This window comes from Xylocopa sonorina, chromosome 5 (assembly GCF_050948175.1).
Source record: "Xylocopa sonorina isolate GNS202 chromosome 5, iyXylSono1_principal, whole genome shotgun sequence".
Taxonomy (NCBI): Eukaryota; Metazoa; Arthropoda; class Insecta; order Hymenoptera; family Apidae; genus Xylocopa; species Xylocopa sonorina.
In genome coordinates this window covers 10,076,575-10,094,899 of record NC_135197.1, presented here as the reverse complement: position 1 = coordinate 10,094,899, position 18,325 = coordinate 10,076,575, and the positions used below count along the sequence as shown (strand labels likewise).

The 18,325-nt window shown below is 32.7% G+C and overlaps 7 protein-coding genes across 9 annotated transcripts; 4 read left to right on the top strand and 3 right to left on the bottom strand.

The window, feature by feature from the left end:
- The first annotated feature begins 889 nt into the window (after positions 1 to 889).
- On the top strand, positions 890 to 2,256 carry LOC143423467 (proteasome subunit alpha type-6). The gene is made up of 5 exons (XM_076894828.1): positions 890 to 1,042; positions 1,203 to 1,297; positions 1,451 to 1,532; positions 1,632 to 2,061; positions 2,152 to 2,256. The coding sequence occupies exons 1-5, from the start codon at positions 967 to 969 to the stop codon at positions 2,207 to 2,209; spliced, it is 741 nt and encodes a 246-aa protein (XP_076750943.1). The 5' UTR covers positions 890 to 966; the 3' UTR covers positions 2,210 to 2,256.
- Positions 2,257 to 2,340: 84 nt separating this feature from the next.
- Smd2 (small ribonucleoprotein particle protein SmD2) lies at positions 2,341 to 3,220 on the bottom strand. Its single transcript, XM_076894829.1, has 3 exons — positions 3,060 to 3,220; positions 2,607 to 2,862; positions 2,341 to 2,530 (listed from the first exon to the last, which is right to left on the bottom strand). Coding segments are annotated over exons 1-3 (363 nt in total). The 5' UTR covers positions 3,062 to 3,220; the 3' UTR covers positions 2,341 to 2,425.
- LOC143423466 (rRNA-processing protein UTP23 homolog) lies at positions 2,809 to 4,438 on the top strand. 2 transcript variants are annotated; one of them, XM_076894827.1, is made up of 4 exons: positions 2,809 to 2,929; positions 3,333 to 3,505; positions 3,603 to 3,835; positions 3,916 to 4,438. In XM_076894827.1, the coding sequence occupies exons 2-4, from the start codon at positions 3,386 to 3,388 to the stop codon at positions 4,349 to 4,351; spliced, it is 789 nt and encodes a 262-aa protein (XP_076750942.1). In that variant the 5' UTR covers positions 2,809 to 2,929; positions 3,333 to 3,385; the 3' UTR covers positions 4,352 to 4,438. The 2 variants fall into 2 exon arrangements, with proteins under 2 accessions (XP_076750942.1, XP_076750941.1); XM_076894826.1 differs by lacking the exon at positions 2,809 to 2,929 and having other exon boundaries at positions 3,294 to 3,505.
- Positions 4,439 to 5,714: 1,276 nt separating this feature from the next.
- Ge-1 (Enhancer of mRNA-decapping protein 4 homolog Ge-1) lies at positions 5,715 to 10,423 on the bottom strand. Its single transcript, XM_076894892.1, has 9 exons — positions 10,224 to 10,423; positions 10,030 to 10,105; positions 9,561 to 9,766; positions 9,107 to 9,483; positions 8,761 to 9,029; positions 7,043 to 8,682; positions 6,765 to 6,972; positions 6,418 to 6,702; positions 5,715 to 6,278 (listed from the first exon to the last, which is right to left on the bottom strand). The coding sequence occupies exons 2-9, from the start codon at positions 10,080 to 10,082 to the stop codon at positions 6,089 to 6,091; spliced, it is 3,228 nt and encodes a 1,075-aa protein (XP_076751007.1). The 5' UTR covers positions 10,083 to 10,105; positions 10,224 to 10,423; the 3' UTR covers positions 5,715 to 6,088.
- Positions 10,424 to 11,071: 648 nt separating this feature from the next.
- Galt (Galactose-1-phosphate uridylyltransferase) lies at positions 11,072 to 13,451 on the top strand. Its single transcript, XM_076896014.1, has 7 exons — positions 11,072 to 11,245; positions 11,846 to 11,905; positions 11,986 to 12,155; positions 12,240 to 12,445; positions 12,518 to 12,746; positions 12,822 to 13,038; positions 13,124 to 13,451. The coding sequence occupies exons 1-7, from the start codon at positions 11,230 to 11,232 to the stop codon at positions 13,369 to 13,371; spliced, it is 1,146 nt and encodes a 381-aa protein (XP_076752129.1). The 5' UTR covers positions 11,072 to 11,229; the 3' UTR covers positions 13,372 to 13,451.
- Positions 12,441 to 15,176, bottom strand: Uba4 (Ubiquitin-like activating enzyme 4). Of its 2 annotated transcripts, XM_076896012.1 has the most exons (6): positions 14,969 to 15,176; positions 14,676 to 14,889; positions 14,306 to 14,604; positions 13,756 to 14,223; positions 13,572 to 13,688; positions 12,441 to 13,210 (listed from the first exon to the last, which is right to left on the bottom strand). In XM_076896012.1, exons 1-6 carry the CDS (start codon positions 15,144 to 15,146, stop codon positions 13,182 to 13,184), a joined length of 1,305 nt encoding a protein of 434 aa, XP_076752127.1. In that variant the 5' UTR covers positions 15,147 to 15,176; the 3' UTR covers positions 12,441 to 13,181. The 2 variants fall into 2 exon arrangements, with proteins under 2 accessions (XP_076752127.1, XP_076752126.1); XM_076896011.1 differs by having other exon boundaries at positions 12,441 to 13,688.
- A 684-nt stretch (positions 15,177 to 15,860) lies between these two features.
- On the top strand, positions 15,861 to 17,936 carry LOC143424127 (ras-related protein Rab-39B-like). Its single transcript, XM_076896020.1, has 3 exons — positions 15,861 to 16,263; positions 16,643 to 16,752; positions 16,923 to 17,936. Exons 1-3 carry the CDS (start codon positions 16,156 to 16,158, stop codon positions 17,359 to 17,361), a joined length of 657 nt encoding a protein of 218 aa, XP_076752135.1. The 5' UTR covers positions 15,861 to 16,155; the 3' UTR covers positions 17,362 to 17,936.
- The last annotated feature ends 389 nt before the right edge of the window (positions 17,937 to 18,325 follow it).

The following is an 18,325-nucleotide window of genomic DNA, read 5'->3' as shown; positions in this document are numbered from 1 at the left end:
CCAGGGCTATTCACGTTTTGAAATGCACCAGAACAGTACGCGGTGCTGTTTCAGTGCTGATACCGCCTGCCAATGCTTTTTAGCTCTCTCAGCACTGGCATAGGGTGATATTTTTCCATCCACATCATAAACGAATATTAAAAATAACGAAACTAAACAGTTTATTTATTTTGATTCTAAAACAGAGTGACATGAAATAAAGTTATAAGACTATACTTGCTTTTATTATTTTTTACAAACTAACTCGATTGATATAGCGATTATTGGCTGCACGTGAGAATGTAAAATAACGTATGAAAATATAAATAATAAATACTACATATTGTGTTGTCTTAATAGGAAAAGAACTTTTAAACCTCCATTGCATATCATCGTATTATATATCATTCTTATATTTCCCGCTTTAGATGTAAGAGAGAGAAAGATATATAAGAAAGCAATAAGAAAGAGTGAGACAGATGTTATCGACTTTACTGTAGAACCCCTGGCGCCATCTCTGTGAAAAGTGCTCAAACTGGTCGCACAGCGTTATCGACAGTGAAGTGAACTCAGTTAACTAGTGGCGCCATCTCTATGGAAAGTACTGAAACTAATGCCCGACCAGTTTCAGCACTTCTACAAGAGATGGCGCTACTAGTAGTATAAATAATTGCAGCGTTTGATTGTAGTAGTTACTAATGCGTGTAAACTCCACAAACGTGGATTCCGTTTTTAATAGATATTTCTGTACATACGAAATAATAAATATTAAGTGACTGTAATTATTTGTAGAATAAGAATTTTCAAATTTAATTTGAAAATTATTTGTTTGAATCGAATAAAAAAATAAAGAAGAAGAGAATATACTCTTTTAACAATTTTTGTCGTTCAATGTAAACTGGTTTAATACAGGTCTTGCATGATTTGACGTTTCGAAAAGGTGCCTGTAACTTTTAAACGCGACCATTACAGTTATTGTTTGCTAATATGGCGCGAGGTAGTAGTGCTGGTTTTGATAGACATATTACTATATTTTCGCCTGAGGGGCGACTTTACCAAGTAGGTAAGATTCGTAAAAATATTTCACGTTAAAGTACACGTTATCTTTTATAGTCGAATCGATGTTTTAACAACTTATACATGAATTCTCTAAGCGAGTATCGTGACACGGCGTGATCTGCAATTTTCAACTATTTTATACGTGATTGTCGAATATTTTGCAGAGTATGCGTTTAAAGCGATAAATCAGGGTGGTTTGACTTCTGTCGCTGTGAAAGGAGTCGACACAGCTGTGTTTGCGACACAAAAGAAAGTGCCTGTAAGATAACCTCTATTAATTTTGTTATTTTTTATATTCCTCGATAATGTCGTTCTATCTATTCTTTTACATATAACAATAATTTTAAGTAATATTTGAAGACTACTGCAAATACAATGTAAGCAAAATTTACCAGAAGATATTCATTTTTAGGATAAACTGCTTGACGCTTCGAGTGTTACTCATATCTTTCAACTCACTGAACATATTGGTTGTCTTATGACAGGCATGATAGGTGAGTAGAAAATTTCTGAGAAAAGAAGATTCAATAAAAAGCTACATTACACATCATTTTAATTACCGATAGTATAGTAACAAATGTCATCTCCTTTAGCTGATAGCAGGTCTCAAGTTCAGCGTGCAAGATACGAAGCAGCTCATTTTAAATATAAATACGACTATGAAATTCCTGTGGATGCATTATGTAGACGTATTGCAGATATCAGTCAAGTATATACACAGAATGCTGAGATGCGGCCTCTTGGTTGCTCTATGATGCTTATTTCATATGATAAAGAAAAGGGCCCATGTATTTATAAAGCTGATCCTGCTGGATATTATTGTGGTTATAGAGCCATTTCTGTTGGTGCAAAACAAACCGAAGCTAATTCTTATCTTGAGAAAAAGTTAAAGAAAAAACAAAATTATGATTACGATGAAACAATACAGTTAGCAATTACATGTTTATCTACTGTATTGTCAGTAGACTTCAAGCCAACAGAAATAGAAGTTGGTGTAGTATCAAAGGACAATCAAAAATTTCGGTAAATATATTACACTATTTCTAAGGTTCTGTAGTTACATTTCATATATAAAATTCGCACAAACAATCCATATGACATTTCTCATTTCAGAACTTTGACGGAACAAGAAATTGATAAGCACCTTACTGCAATTGCTGAGAAAGATTAATGATTTCATGTATAATTCATTACAAATAAATGTCATATCTTGCTTAATATTGTTTCATTTTAATGCCTACGATATAAAAGAGCAACGACAAGTTATTAAATATAATTGCTAATTTGAATAAACTGTACTCATTTATAGCTTAAACAAAAAAAAATTTATTTCAAATCCATTTTTTTTCATTTGTATGTTATAAAATGATAAACTTATCCGAAGTAATTATTTCCCTGATGCTGTTGCCAATGGGTTTCGTACAACTAAAATTACAGAATCCCCTCTTAAGAACATTTTTGTTACAAATCTGTCCATGTTTACTGGTTTTGCCTAGCCAGAAGTAGAATGTTGATTAAATTTTTAAGTATAAATTTTCTACAAATTTTAATAAGCACGTTATGTTTACCTTCTTTTTCCCTTTCCCAGTACGTGGGAGTTCGGTCCACATTTCTTTTACATTTTCTAAAACCATGTTACAATGTCTATCAAATGCCTTCACTCTGCCTAACAATTTCTTATTATTTCTACAGTTAATTAAAACTTGCGTATTATTTTTCACAGACTGTGTTAATACTGAAAGTGGTCCGGTGTTAAATTCTTCCTCCTCTCTTTTCGCCAGCTCCTCTGGTGTCATTTCAGACTTTGGCTTAGTTAGAGATGACCTGGAAATAAAAATTATTCAGTTAGAAGAGCAACGATAATAGTTTAGAATAATTTTACTACGAATTGGTAGACGAGCAATTCATTTAGTGGTTAAAATTTATGTATGTTAAATATATACAAACCGGTTGAGGTTATACTTTGATGTTTTAGTGCGTGAATCAATTAATATTATAGAAAATATAGTTTATATACTTACATTGTGATAAATATTTATTATAAGTGAAATTGGTAAGAAAAATTACTTTCTTAAAAGTAGTATTATCATCAAATGTTGTAACCAAGTATTGAAATCGGCGCAACGATCCGTATAACGCTACTGTTTTGGTTTGCTCCTAACTTCTGCAACAGGTTAGGTTTCCAATGTTAACTTTAAGGACAAGTTATGTGTGTACAGTGACTAATTAATAATATATACATAATACCATATACCTGTCTATTATTTATGAAATACGTATGCCTTAATGTGTAGAAAAAATAAAATTAATACAAAATATAACAGCGACACGTTTTTAAATACGTAAGATGAAGACAGTTCGCCAGAAGAAGGCAAGAAGAAATTTAAACTTCTTCATTAATAATTTTAAATTCCGATCGCCGTTTCAAGTTCTCATCGACGGTACATTTGCTTTGGCTGCATTAGAGGTATGCATGTGAACATTGTATCTTGAGTTATTGTGGTTGAAATGTACAATTTTATTTGTTTTTGTCATACGTGACGATTTTATGACCTTTGTTTTAGAATAAATTTAATATACAAGATCAATTATCAAAGTACTTTCAGTCGGAGGTAAAGTTGTTAACTACACCATGTATCATTCTGGAAACAGAAAAGTTAGCTTCATTTTCAAAAGCAGTTAGCGGTGCTATGCAAATAGTTAAGCAATATCCTATACATAAATGTGGGCATGAAAAACATTCCATTGGTGGCACAAAATGTTTGAAATCTATGGTTGGAAAGAATAATTCATCTAGGTATAATACAAATTTCAATATTTGAATAGAAACTAAAATGTTAATGACATGTATATATATTTATGTCTTACATTCTTTAGATATATTGTAGCTACACAAGATAGAGAACTTCAGGATAGTTTGAGAAAAATCCCAGGTGTTCCAATAATTTACTTACATGGTAAGGCTCCCACTTTGGAAACACCTTCACATGTAAGCCGTGAATATGCAGAAGATATTCGTAAGAGATTAGGAATGACCGAGTGGGAGAAGGAAAATATTAAAACGCTAAAGCAAGTAGCTGGTATAGCTGAAGAAACACAAGTAAAATTGAAGAAGAGAAAGAAGGGTGGTCCAAATCCTCTTAGTTGCCTAAAGAGAAAGAAGAAGCGACAAATAGAAGTAAAAAAGAATGTTAAAGGAAACAACTCTGGTAAAGTTAAAAAGAGAAAGAAAATGAAAATAGCAGCACATATTAAAGAAGCATTGGTTGCTGAAGTAAAGAATAAACAACTGGAAAAGAATACATCCAGTTAAAAATACAGATGTATGTTTCAAGAAATATGTACATGTACTAAATATTGAAATTTATGCAAATAAATTTCACTTTTATTTATGATACAACTGTCTCTTTTCTCTTTTAGTTTGCAAAATTAAAATAACTTAAATTTTAATGTATTTTTACAAGATGAGTTAATTCATGAATATAAGGAAAAATACTAACTTTATAGCTAAAAATGTTATTTGGAAATGTGTAGAGCATTTTAAAATTGTTATTTATATTTATCAAAGAACACATTGAAAGTTCGGATAGAAGATTCTCATATTCATGAAATATACATGGTAAAATTATTTTCATAACTTTTATACACATGTTGAATAGTTTACAAGACCTTTAAATAGATGATTTTATTGATGAATGATGTTCTATAATTATTGTAACATTTTGAAATATTCTACCATTCTTTATATACCTTTATATTATGAAAATAGTATTACATTTAACAAGAGTACGAAAAATAAGTAAATGGAATCACGGCTTTTAAAAAAGATGTACCGACATTCATTAAATATATTACATTTTCACTTTAACATCTAATCCTGTATAATAAACGCTACGTAAATTTTGAACTAGGAACTTCCGCATGTAGGAAATACAAAAACGTGAAAGGAATATAAGTGCATATAGATTGCACATTATTTATATTCTTTTAAGAATCCTTAAAAGAATTAGTAAAATAATAATACTGAAAATATACATTTGTCACATGATACAAATCAATATATTATTTATATATCGATTATATGCTCATGCATTGTGTTCCAATAAACAAGGTGCTTTAATATTTTCTCACTAGTGTGTACATTACAAAACTTAATGTACAATTTATTATTCATTTTAAAGTGTTTATTTTTTTTTTTTTTTTTAGTAAGAAATATAGAATATTTTGTTTTATTACATTACAGTTATCAGCGTATTAAGTAAGAAAAAGCATGTGCATGTAATAAAGTAAAATACCGAATAGAAATATTTCAAAGTATATGCAGGTTTTAAACACAAAATTTATGGAAAAAATCTCTCTTAAAGGAGTAATTATTAAAATATATAACTTAAATTCTAAATACAAATTTCATTGACTCTTCATGCTTGTGAGAAGTTTAATGTGTATTATACAATTGTCATGAAATGCACTATAATTAAAGATTTATGTAAAGTCAACGTTCACGAGAATTAAGAGAGCATATGTTAATTATATTAGAAGGTATATAAAAGTATTATATAGATCACAAATTTTACAAAAAACATGTTACCTAATCAATAATTAAGAATAAATTTTTTTATATTTATCGTAAAAATTATTACAGAACGATTTTTTATATTTATTGGTAGAATAATATCAATAATTACTGCAAATAATTAATGATTTAAATTAATCAAATAGTTTCTATTTTAATGTCTAAGTTTTATTTATATCGCGTTTTTTAATCGTATTGTATAATACATCTCTTTATTTCTTTAACAATAAGAAAATAATTCTGTTTAGTAAACTCTCGAATATTCTGTAAACGTACATACTTTGTAAAGAATCGAATTCTAGGAGCGGATAAATGAATAAGTCCGTACAATATTTGTCCATACCGTATGCAAATTACTGCCAGTCTTAAACGTGAAGATAATGTGGATACTATTTTCAAATTAAACTACTCTTTTTTAAACATAACGTATAAAATCTGACGTCAATTAGCTTTTCTCTATTCCATACGTATGTGGCATCAAGGATGTTGATTTAATAATGCACTCGCGGCCATAGCTAACATTTTCATGCGCCGAGCGGAACCATGATTTGGATTTGCTGCTACAAAAGCAGCCAACTGAGTTTGTAAGGTCATTAACACAGTACCCATGTGCTCTCGTGTCACTGGATCAATAGGATCTAAATTTAATATTGCCTCTTCAAGCCACCTGCGTTAAATAATTGTGAATGATTTCGGTAATTCCTTCTAGCTTTTAGTGAGTGAGAATTTACTGCGTTTGATATACTTCAATTCGACGGTATATACGTGCGTCTATACTACCACCGAAGCGGTTAAGTATTTATTACCTGTGTTTAAGTTCTGTACGATGTCCTAGGTCAGCAGATAATTGCTGCACAAGTGACAAAATAACAGGTTGTTGTAAAATACATCTTGTGCCTTGAGGGCCTACAGAAGAAAATACTCTGGAAGGTTCTGTCCTTTCACAAACCAGTACTACCAGGCCTAAATCACTAGCACTTAAAGCTTGTTGGAAGGCAGCATTAAATTGTCCTCTCTGAAGAAGGGACAGAACACGTGCTTGAGCATCAGCTACAGCGGGTACTGGTATAGCAGGTGTAGTGGCTCGTGAACTATAATACATGTTAGAGGTTAAGTTTATTGTTCGATTTGTGCAACATTTATATCCACCTACCGTGCATTTGTAATCTCGGTAAGTTGTTGACTTAAATTATCCCTAATAGAGTCACGAATTATACGTATCGTTCCCTCTTGAAGTGTAGTTAAACCTCTGTTCAGTTCTGTTTGTAATTCTTCACGTACTAATGCGGACAACGCTTCGCGTTGTTGTTCGTTTCGTTGTTGATACTGTTTATCCGCGATCGTTTCAACATGTTGAAGATCTAAAAAATAAAAATTTGTTATAAAATTACGTAACTTGATATTTTTCTTAGAATGTATCAAATGTCTTACATTCACAAGTACCCCTAACAAAAGCATCTTGTACTTGATTAAATATCGTTTGACATGCTTTCTCCATGCCGGGTAAAAGAACGTTTGTAAAAGCTTCTTTAAATGCCGCGTCTAATGCTGGTTTTACCGAATTCGCCACCACCGTAGCTAACGTATCTTTGATATGAATGCTATTAATTAATTCTGTCAAATTCTCTTTCAAGAGTTCGTCCATTCGAGCGGAATCTAATCTCAGCTGATACTTTAATGGTTCTACCGTGGCTTGAACAACACAAGGTAAAGCACCTTCAATTTTATCTTTGATTGTTGCTTCAAGTGTATTGAGGAACTCGTGTTGTCGTGTCACTTGGTCGTACAATGTTTGTTCTAAAGTTGCATTCTGTTGTTGTGAAGCTCTAGTTAAAGCAGACTCTATTCGCGACGAAATCGGTGTTTCTTGCCTTAATCTAGTCACCTCGGTTCGCAGTTCCCTTAATTCGTCTCGTTGGTCTTGAATTATTTCTAATATTGACTCCACTTTATTTACTACATCGAGAACATTTATATCGTTTGTCGTTTGCCAAAGGTTAACATTTTCCGCAGAATGCGTCGTCGGATTTGGTTCTTTCTTTATTTTTTTCCTTTTCTCTTCCTCGTTTGTAAATTCATCAGCTTCTTGCATCGCATTCCTACTTACATCTTTCAACAATACCATAGGAATATTAGGCCAATCCTCGTCAACAGTGTCAGTAACTTCTGGCTTATTTTCAGTTTCTGGCTCTTCATCCGGTTTTGTGAGAGACAAAATTTCTCTCACTTCCCTAGACGGACTACTACCGCTACTGGCAGGTGCCTGTTCTTCTAACTCACTTGTAGCTAATGGTGGGTCTGTTGCGTTCAAGGCTTGTACTGCTTGTGCAAGGGAGGGACTAGCAGACAATACTTTACCCAATTCTGGACTACTTGGCCGAGAATCTAATTCATTATTTTCTTTTTTGGCAGGTGAACTAAATGCATCAGGTGTCATTAGATTTAAACCAGTATTGTGATTCGTAGCTGTTTCAATTGTTGCAGATAATGAACGATCTTCCTCGCAATTTTCTCCTGAAATTCCATTGTGATTAACAGTTCCTATGTCTGGTAAGTCTTCTGAATAGTCCAATGAATCTTGAGTCAGTGTGTTCATGAGGCAGTTGGTGCTTGCTTCTGAAGCGGGCTTGAAAGCAATATGACATTCTTGTAACGATTTTGGCTGGACCAAATACATTCGGATAACAAGCTGTTCCTCAGTTTCTTCTTCGCAAGGGCATAAATCTTCCAACGATTCACCAGTAGGACGTATTTTACGTATACCAGCGTCGACAATCCCGAAGCTTAGTATTGGATACGGTAGGAGGAACTCTGATATTGTACTTACTGATGCTAATGCTTCTCCACTGTCTTTTCTTAGACTTAATATATACAGAACTTTATTGTATATATCTGATAACAAAAGATAGCCTGCGCTAAAATCTAAACCTGCTTTTAACACTGGTAGTTTACCAGTGGAGGGTGCTGGTGCAAATGTAATGGTTTGCAAACAGCTCCACAATTCACAAGACCATACTTTTAATTCTGTGTTATTGTCACATCCTGTTATAGCAAATCTCCAGAATTGAACGCTATTGGAACAAAACATTATCAAAACAATTATTTTATTTTGGTAGCAATATTATAACAATGTTGTAAAGCTTCCTTACTCAGGATGGTATGTTTTATGGTCATCGAGGAAGAACAAGCAGGAAATAGGTCTTCCGCCATGCGGCCTCCATTGATGTAAACAACGCGGTGGTGACTGATTACCATGGGAATTGCCATGCACGTAAACTTGAAAGAATTTCACTTCACCGTCAAAACTAGCCGTAGCTAAAGCTGTGCCATCAGGACTGAACGTTGCCTCGATTATTGTGTCAGAATGTTGATCAATTTCCAACATGCCACCTTTTTCCTTTACAGCTGGATCAGTTGCCTATCATTTAGTCAAACAGTTGGATACTTGTTCATTTTGTATGGATTTAACAATCTGTAAGTAAGGTATACATTCACCTCTATTACTCTGTATCTTGACGAAACAGTATTAACTGACCACAATTCTACTTTGGAACCACGAGTTAGAACTAAAAGTTTTGAAACTTCATCTCCATCTGATGGTACATCTTCAGGAATATATGGACACCATATTACACGATGGCTTGTAACAGAATCTTGCGCATCTACTTGTAGTAATAAACTACATAACAATTCAGATGGTGTTGATTCAATGTTATGTATGAAAAGGTTTCCCAAATAATCAACGCATGCTAAAATTGCATTCGATACATGTGCGAAAGCCAGATCTTGTATACCAGCGCGCATTCCTCTCAGTAGAGCTCTTTGTTCCAATTCTATGTATACAACTCTTACCATACCGCCGTTGCTACCTACTAAACAACATTAATCTATTAAACTTAAGGAGGCACTTTAGTAATTGTATCGCAATTTGAGTACAAGTTTAATTTACCTTTTATGCCATAAGCTAAATATTTTCCAGACATATGAACAGCCAATAATTGGCCAGAATAAAAATTATGCTCCCATGTGAAGTCAACAATATTTTTTAGTTTCACCTTTGAACTACCATGATTATGTCCTCCTGGTGAAGGAATAACAGTAACATTGGCACTATATAATTCAGCTGAATGCTGATCCTCTTGTCCATTGAATTCTCTAAACGTAAAGTATAACATGTAATTAAGAAATATATGCTAAAAAAAAAAGAAAGGATTAAAATATAAGAATTGCATTAAATAAACGAATCTAGTTTCTTTGTATTTATATAATGTAATACGAAGAAAAAGCAGAGGGAAAGCTTGAAATGTCGAACGTTGCACGTATGAAAGAAGGATTAAAAGAGTGTATAAGAAATATTAACGATAACAATTTTCTTCGTTCACAATTGAAACGACAACGAAGCTTTAATAAGTATTTACACTGTTTGCGGATAGTGGAGATGCCTTAGGTTATCCTCTGCCGTTTTGATCATTTTGTCGAAATTTAGAGCGTATCCTGAAAAACAGCACGATTAATAAAATTTCAGCAACTAGCATGCCGGAATTCAGATGATTTCTAACCCCAGCCGGTGGCACGCCTGATAACGATATTTTCTGTAGTAGATAACTCTTACCCTTCGTGCATATATTTGCCGGATTTTCAGAGCACCTTTACGATTACGCGTTCTCTATTTTAACACACCATACTATAGAGCTATTATTATCTCATTAATGGAAATAAGTAAAGTGTCTCATGTGTGCGTGAACATAGTTTAATGAAATTATCAAAAAATGAAGTGTCAGGCAGCCATCGGCCACTTGTCAGAAAAACGAACCGGAAATGCATTGACGGTATTTTATATACTCTGTGCTATGTGGCGCTTTACGCGACTTTGAGTTTCCAACCATTTCAACCACTATGTAATTAATTGTTTCAGGCCGCATACAAAAGACGCGCGGAGAATTTATATATTCCTCTTCTCGTTTGAAATTAATTTTCAAACAATTATTAAACTACGTGGTAGTAACTTCAGTTTCTGTTTATTACTTTATATTTCCCGCTTTAGAAGTACGAGAGAGAAAGATATATAAGAAAGCAATAAAAAAGAGTGAGACACATGTTACGGGCTTTACTGTAGAACCCCTGACGCCATCTCTGTGAAAAGTGCTCAAACTGGTCGCACATCGTTATCGACAGCGAAGTAAACTACTGAAAACTACTAGCGCCATCTCTGTGGAAAGTACTGAAACTATTACCCGACCAGTTTGAGCACTTTTTACAGAGATGACGCCACAGGTGATATCAGTATTATAGATAGTTGACTGTAATGGTGATACGTCCGTGTTAACTTCCGTGTATGTATTTGCGCTTGGCGTAGATTACTTTGTAGGCCTATCTATATTAAGTACCATCGTATGTACAGAGGTGTATATATATGTATCATGCTTACGCTTACTCTGTACAGCACATTTCGTAAGCATAAGCAATGTAAACGTTTCACAAATTACCTTACTACATGTGTTACGTGAGTGTACGTTATCTGACAAAAAATGTTGGGTTCGCGTTAAATTAGTGTTAATAATAGAAATTTTACAGCACGGCAGTATACCTTTTAAGTGATACTTCTTACTATAGTACAAATGTCTGTATCAACAGGTAACAGTATTTTAAATGCAATTAAATGTTTATAAGGGGAATGTCATTAAGAAAAGGCGGGCGTAATTAATTTATTTTAGTCAAATGTAAAATGTTACACGCGATCGTATACAATTTTCGTATAAATTTCTCGAGGACAAGTCGTGGATCATATGGTCTTCTAAAAATTTATCTTTTTTCTTTTCTCCACTAATATTAAACTAACAGTAATCTTTGTAGTTTATTATACATTTTACAACCGTTTTACTCATTTATTGAAACCAAAGTGAAGTTCGTGTTAGTCTATTTTTTTTACAATTCTCTACTAGCTTTTTACGATTAAAATTAAAATGAAATCCACGTGACTGTTCACGCTTTTCTTGCGAGTTCTAGCATTCGAAAGGTGTAAATATAGTACGTGCATACATGTATTGTTTAAACAATTCATGTCTAGTAATGTACTCTAGCATATCACCAACTTTTAATTATATAATATATGACAAACATGTTACAACAAATATGTTATACCTTGTATTTATAATTAGTTTAGCATGACATAATAAAGTAGACATAATATGTTTAAATTCCTTGTATGTATAAATATTTAATATTAATTTGTAGGTGATAAAGACAGCCAGAAAAATGGCAGTGATGCATTGAAGGAAGAATTTGATCCTACTGGTTAGAGTTTCTGTTCTTTTGTGAAGAAAGTATTCCAAATTAAAATTCTATGTTTCAACTATTAGATCAATATTTTATAGAACACCAACATATACGATATAATCCCTTGAAGGGAGAATGGGTACTGGTGTCGCCACATCGAATGAAACGTCCATGGGGAGGACAAATCGAATCAAATACAGAGGAAGATCCCCCAGATTACGATCCTGATAATCCGCTTTGCCCAGGCAATATCAGGGCCAGTGGAGAGGTGATGTTTTCAAATATGCACGTGCCCTTAAAACTGTCATTTGTAATTTATTATTTATCTTGAACATTTTTTTATCTCTTCTAGATAACTCCAATATATGAAAATACATATTCATTTGTTAATGACTTTCCTGCATTACTGGAATCAGTTCCTAGTCCATCCAATTCGGAAGATGAATTATTTCAGATGAGTGCTGCCAGAGGTACTTGTAAAGTTATGTGTTTCCATCCAAAATCAAATGTAACAATAGCAATTATGAAAATTTCTGAGATTAAAGAAGTGGTGAAACGGTATGTTAGTACTGTATGCGTTTATGCTACGACATCATAGTTCTTTGTATAATTAGTACAGTCCTAATTTAGATGGATTTTTGAGATGCTTGAATTGGGGGAAAAATGGACATGGGTACAAATATTTGAAAATCGTGGTGCTTTAATGGGGTGTAGTAATGCACACCCTCATTGTCAAATTTGGGCTAGCTCTTTCTTACCAAATGAGGCCAAAATAAAGGATGGATTTCTCAGCGATTATTACAACCGTAATAAAAAACCACTTCTCATAGATTATATGCAAAAGGAGCTTTTGAAAAAGGTGGAATGTCATTTCAAGACGAACTTCGATTTGACGTTTTAAACTTTTTAACTCGAATGTAATGTTACATTCTAGGAACGCATTGTACTAGAAAATCGAGATTGGGTAGTTTTAGTACCATTCTGGGCAGTATGGCCATATGAAACTATGGTGCTGCCCAAAAAGCAAATATCCAGAATGCAAGATTTAACAGAAAATCAGCAGGAGTCGTTGGCAGTTATTATGAAAAGATTGTGTACTAAATATGATAACTTATTTCATTGCTCATTTCCCTATTCCATGGGTTGGCATGGTAGTACTGAATATTCCTAATATATACGTGAACTAAGAAAGTATAATTATAATTAATCATGATATTTAATCTGTTTTGCATAAAGGTGCACCAACTGGTCCATATTCAAAACAAGATTATCCTTACTGGACTTTTCACGGAATTTATTTACCTCCTTTGTTGCGTTCAGCAACTATAAAAAAACATATGGTTGGTTATGAACTTTTTGCACAAGCACAAAGAGACTTAACACCAGAACAAGCAGCGGAAAAATTAAGAAATTTATCAGATTCCCATTATAAATACCCGGAAACAAGTTTAACTAGTTGCGAAATAGAGAAATATTCTAAATGAATTAATTTACTTTACATACCACGATATATTTTTCTAGATGTACATGTTATACGCATGTACATTATTTATGAAAAAATATAGCGTCGAGCATGGCTTAATCATACACAGATTAATTTTGATGAATAAAAAAATTAATAAAAAAATGTCAGTTACAATTCTGTATAATTAATATACAGGTAATGTACAATCGATTTTCTTACTCCAAGCATGAATTCCGCCAATTATGTCTTTTATGTCTAAATTGCTATCACTGAATGTTTTCTGAAGGCTTTTCACAGCTTTCTGTGAGTCATTCCCTCTTCTGCATATAACATACACTGTAACAAAAATACATATAACTAGTACATCGACAACTCTATCAAATTTCGATACATGTGTACTTACAGTTAGGTTCATTGTGCTGTTTCTGTACCTCTTGTATTTTATTTTTTATTATACTTATTTCTTCGTTATTATTTATATCATTTAATGGTATATTTATAGAGTTTGTTAAATGACAAATTTCGAACTCTTCAGGAGAGCGCACATCGATTAATACGTGAGCCTTCGTGTTTGATTTCAATGCTGTGTTGTACTCTTCTACACTTATTCTTTCTTCCCTCTTTAATAAATTCAATTTTGGATCTTTATCATTTGCTTTTGCACCACAAAATTGCTCGTAATCAATCAGTTTACGTATAGTTGAACGTTTGCTGCACACAACGCAACTTTCATTGTTGACACGCAAATTGATATTGCGAAATTGCATTTCTAGTCCATCAAATAGTAGAAGTTTACCGGTTAGTACATGCTGGAGGCGAAGTACAATCTTTACAGCTTCTAGTGCTTGTAGGACTCCAATGGTGCCAACGACTGCGATTAAATCAAGTAATAAATAATTATCCATTTAAAACGCATAGAATACATTGTATGAAAGAAATGAATTTCTAACTACCTGGACCAAAAACACCAGCGTCACCACAGTTCGTTACTGTCTCTGGCGGTGGAGGTACAGGAAATATACATCTGTAGCAAGGTCCAGCGTAATTAAATACAGACAGCTGACCCTCAAACCTTAGCGCAGATCCAAATACTAAAGGTTTTTTACTTAATACACACGCATCGTTCAATAAGTAATGTGTAGCTACATTATCAGTGGCATCTATTACTACATCATAACACTTTATTATTTCCAGAGCATTAGTACTATCTAGTTGAATTTTATATGGGGTAATTTTAATGTCACTGTTTAAGCTGAAATTGGTACAACATATAACATTCAGTACATGTTAATTATAAAAATCTATGTATCGATATACTAGTACCGGTTAAGACTTTCCACAGCTGCATCTACTTTCGGTGTTCCAATATTTATTTCTGCATATAATAATTGTCTGTGAAGATTATTAATCTCAACATCATCATAGTCAATTATACCAATATGTCCAACACCAGCAGATGCCAAATATAATGCAGCGGGACATCCAAGACCACCTGCTCCAACAATTAGTATTGCACTATTTTTCAATTTTACTTGTCCTGCAATTAAGTAACATAATATATTATTTGTCTAGAAATCTCAAATGATTTGGTCTTTTATTTTATAAATGTAATTCACCTTTAACTCCAATTTCTGGCAAAAAGATTTGTCTGCTGTACCTCGATATCTCATTGTTGCTCAAACCGTAATCTTGTAAAATTTGTTTTTCGCGCCTTTGAGCAGCTAATTGAGCTTCTTTCATGCGTAACAATTCACGCAATTCAGCAATTTCATCGATCAATTTTTTCTCATTCATCTTTATCGAATTGTTGTTATCGTATTGTTTAAAATATGCCCTTATTCTATTAGGAAAGTTGAAGAGAAAAATTAAATAGAAAAAAAAATTATTCTCTGTTTTTGTGTGACTAACAGACGACGTAATCAAGTGCGCGTATGTTACACCTAGTTTCATGTTTGACATAATAACAGTTTTTTGTATTAGTATACACGTAAAAATGGTCAATTAAATTATCTCTCGATTAACCTTTAATCATCTTGGTAGATAAAAAAGAACGCATCAATGTTTTCTAAGATCTTGAAACATTTACGTTTCAAGTCTAGTCACCTGTTAGGTGATTAAATAAGAAATCAATTTTTCATTTCAGTATTTATTACGACTCTTAATACGCATACACGTTAATAACAACTAAGAGGGAGTATAAATGCTAGAGTTTACAAATTAAATTACGGTGGTTAAATTACTCTGTATCGATGCGTGTAAAACGATGTCTTCCGAGTGTATACTATGATCACAGTATATAAGTAACAAAACTTTTTGTCTTTCTGCACATGCTTTTGCCCGCTAAGAATGAAAGAGAAAGAAGAACTAAAGAGCAAGTGAGGCAAAAGTTCAGATGGCTCTGCGAACCGGAATTTATTGACGCGCATGCGCATTAAATTTTGTGCAGTACAAAATCGTGCTAGTTGCGTTACTGTGTACTGTGCTATGATCGCGTGGTTTCATGAATGCTTGAAGAAATTGAAGAAAAAAAGAACCAGCGGAAGCCGAGGCAATTAGAAACAATTCGTTCGTCGAGAGAATTATAATGTATTTGACCACGATAATCCTAGCGAATTCTGCGTGTTTATTCGCACAGTGTCGTGCGCAATAAGCATAGTACAGTCTTGGCCAAAGGTAGCCTGATGATTAATGTCACGGTCAGCAAGATTCTCATTCCTGACAAGTGCGGATAGGAAAATCATGATTTTATAAGTGACAACGCAAATATTGTTTGTGAGGAAATTCGATCGTAATAGACGCCAAGATGGTGGAACCAATTTTTGATTACCAGTTCCGTCTGATACTAATCGGTGATAGTACAGTCGGGAAAAGTTCATTGCTGAAGTATTTTACCGATGGGAAGTTCGCAGAGGTACGCACCGATTTTAACCGTGTCGTCAACAATGACGAATGAATGTAGAAATTGTTTTAAAAAGATTATGAAACTGTCATGCAACGCTTCTACGTCATGTTTCACGATACAAATAAGTCAAATTTTAATCGATCTTGAAATCTTCTATGATTTCAAAATTTTACATTGATAGAATATATATACATATATGGTTTCCAATGTTATTTATATAATTATTTAGTATGCTTTCAAAATAAGAATCCTAGGATGATATAGTACACTTATGTTGCTATGCAACGCAAGTTGTACAGTTGTGTTTTCTTCAAAAGTAATTACTGATAGAAGTACCAATGATATGCGATATGTTTTTAATTTTCATCCTAAGCTTTTTAATGTTTAGCTTTCAGATCCTACGGTTGGAGTAGATTTTTTTGCTAGATTGATCGAAGTAAAGGATGGAACCAGAATAAAATTGCAATTATGGGACACAGCTGGCCAAGAAAGATTTAGGTTTGTATTTGATTTTTGTGTTGCCTGTTTTCATTAATTATTAACATATCAGTAGATTGCAGATATAATTGAACAGATATAAACATAATCTACAGATAGAAATTTATTTTAATAGAGATTTGCTTTCATTTCCTAAATAATATCATCTATACATATGTTGTTTACCTTAGGTCAATTACTAAATCCTACTATAGAAATTCTGTTGGAGCATTACTCGTGTATGATGTTTGTAATAGAGCAAGTTTTGAACATATTCCTCAGTGGATGATGGATGCTCGTAGACATATCGAACCACACCGCCCTGTATTCGCATTGGTAGGTTGTAAATTAGATTTGGTTACAAATGGAGGTATTCGAGAAGTTTCAAAGGAAGAAGCAAGAGCTTTTGCTGATGAACATGGAGTACATCATATTGAAACCAGTGCAAAGACTGGGGTTAATGTTGAAGAGGCATTTAGAACAGTTACAGAAGAAGTTTATAACAGAATACAAACGGGTGAATATAAAGTAGAAGATGGTTGGGATGGTATAAAAACTGGATTTGCTAGGCCTGGTGGTTTAGATTTTAATCTAGTCGAAGCAGAACCAGCAAAATCTTCTTGCTGTTAAGTTTAAAATTAATTTCTTACAAAGATTAACAAACTTTAGAATGCAGTGATGTTATGAAATTTTAATGTCTTGAATCTATCTTGTATATTAATTTATGTACATACATTAAGTTCAATTTGAATTTGTACAATATTAATTGTAACTGATAAAAAGAAAAGAATCAAAATTCAGTTGTATAATAATTACATTGCACTGCATTCTTATTTTAGAAGCAAGATTTACAATGAATTTAAAATGTGTAAGAAGTCGTGATTAGACATTTTTGTACATAGCTTGTATAAACAAATGAGTATATATATATATATATATATATACATTGAAGCATATAGGCACTGAACTAGGACTGTTTTCTATCTCATTTTTAAGGGACAGAATACATGGAGTATGAGAAAATTTCGTATTCATAATATAAATTTAGTCAGAGCGTTTTTTCATATATTCTGTTGTACAAATTAATTGTTTTGTTGTACGAAGAAAATAACGGCTGTGCTTCTCTATCGAAATTTATTTTTCATATGCTGTAATAAAGGTTTATCGTAAAATACACGAGAAGAGACGTAAAAACTCCACTACAATACCGGATATTTATTTACAATTGATATAATATATATTTAATGGTAATGTTTTCAAAATAAAAGGCATACATTGTATAATTTAGAGAAACAAGCAAAGAAACGCTTATGCCAGTTATGTTGATCTATTATTCTTTAAACTTAATGAATTATCTTTTCTTTTTAATGCCACAGTTTGTGATAATATTATGTATACACAAAGAGCCAAATTAATATATATACCAATATTACTATTGTTTATATTTAATTAAAGCCAATATAATGCATTACTAATTATAACATAGTTCACTTTACAAAATAACAAACTATTGTCTATGTGTTCTGATTTTAGAAATATCATACAATTATTTTGTACATACTTCGCATGATTATGCGTTATCTCGTTAAAAAAT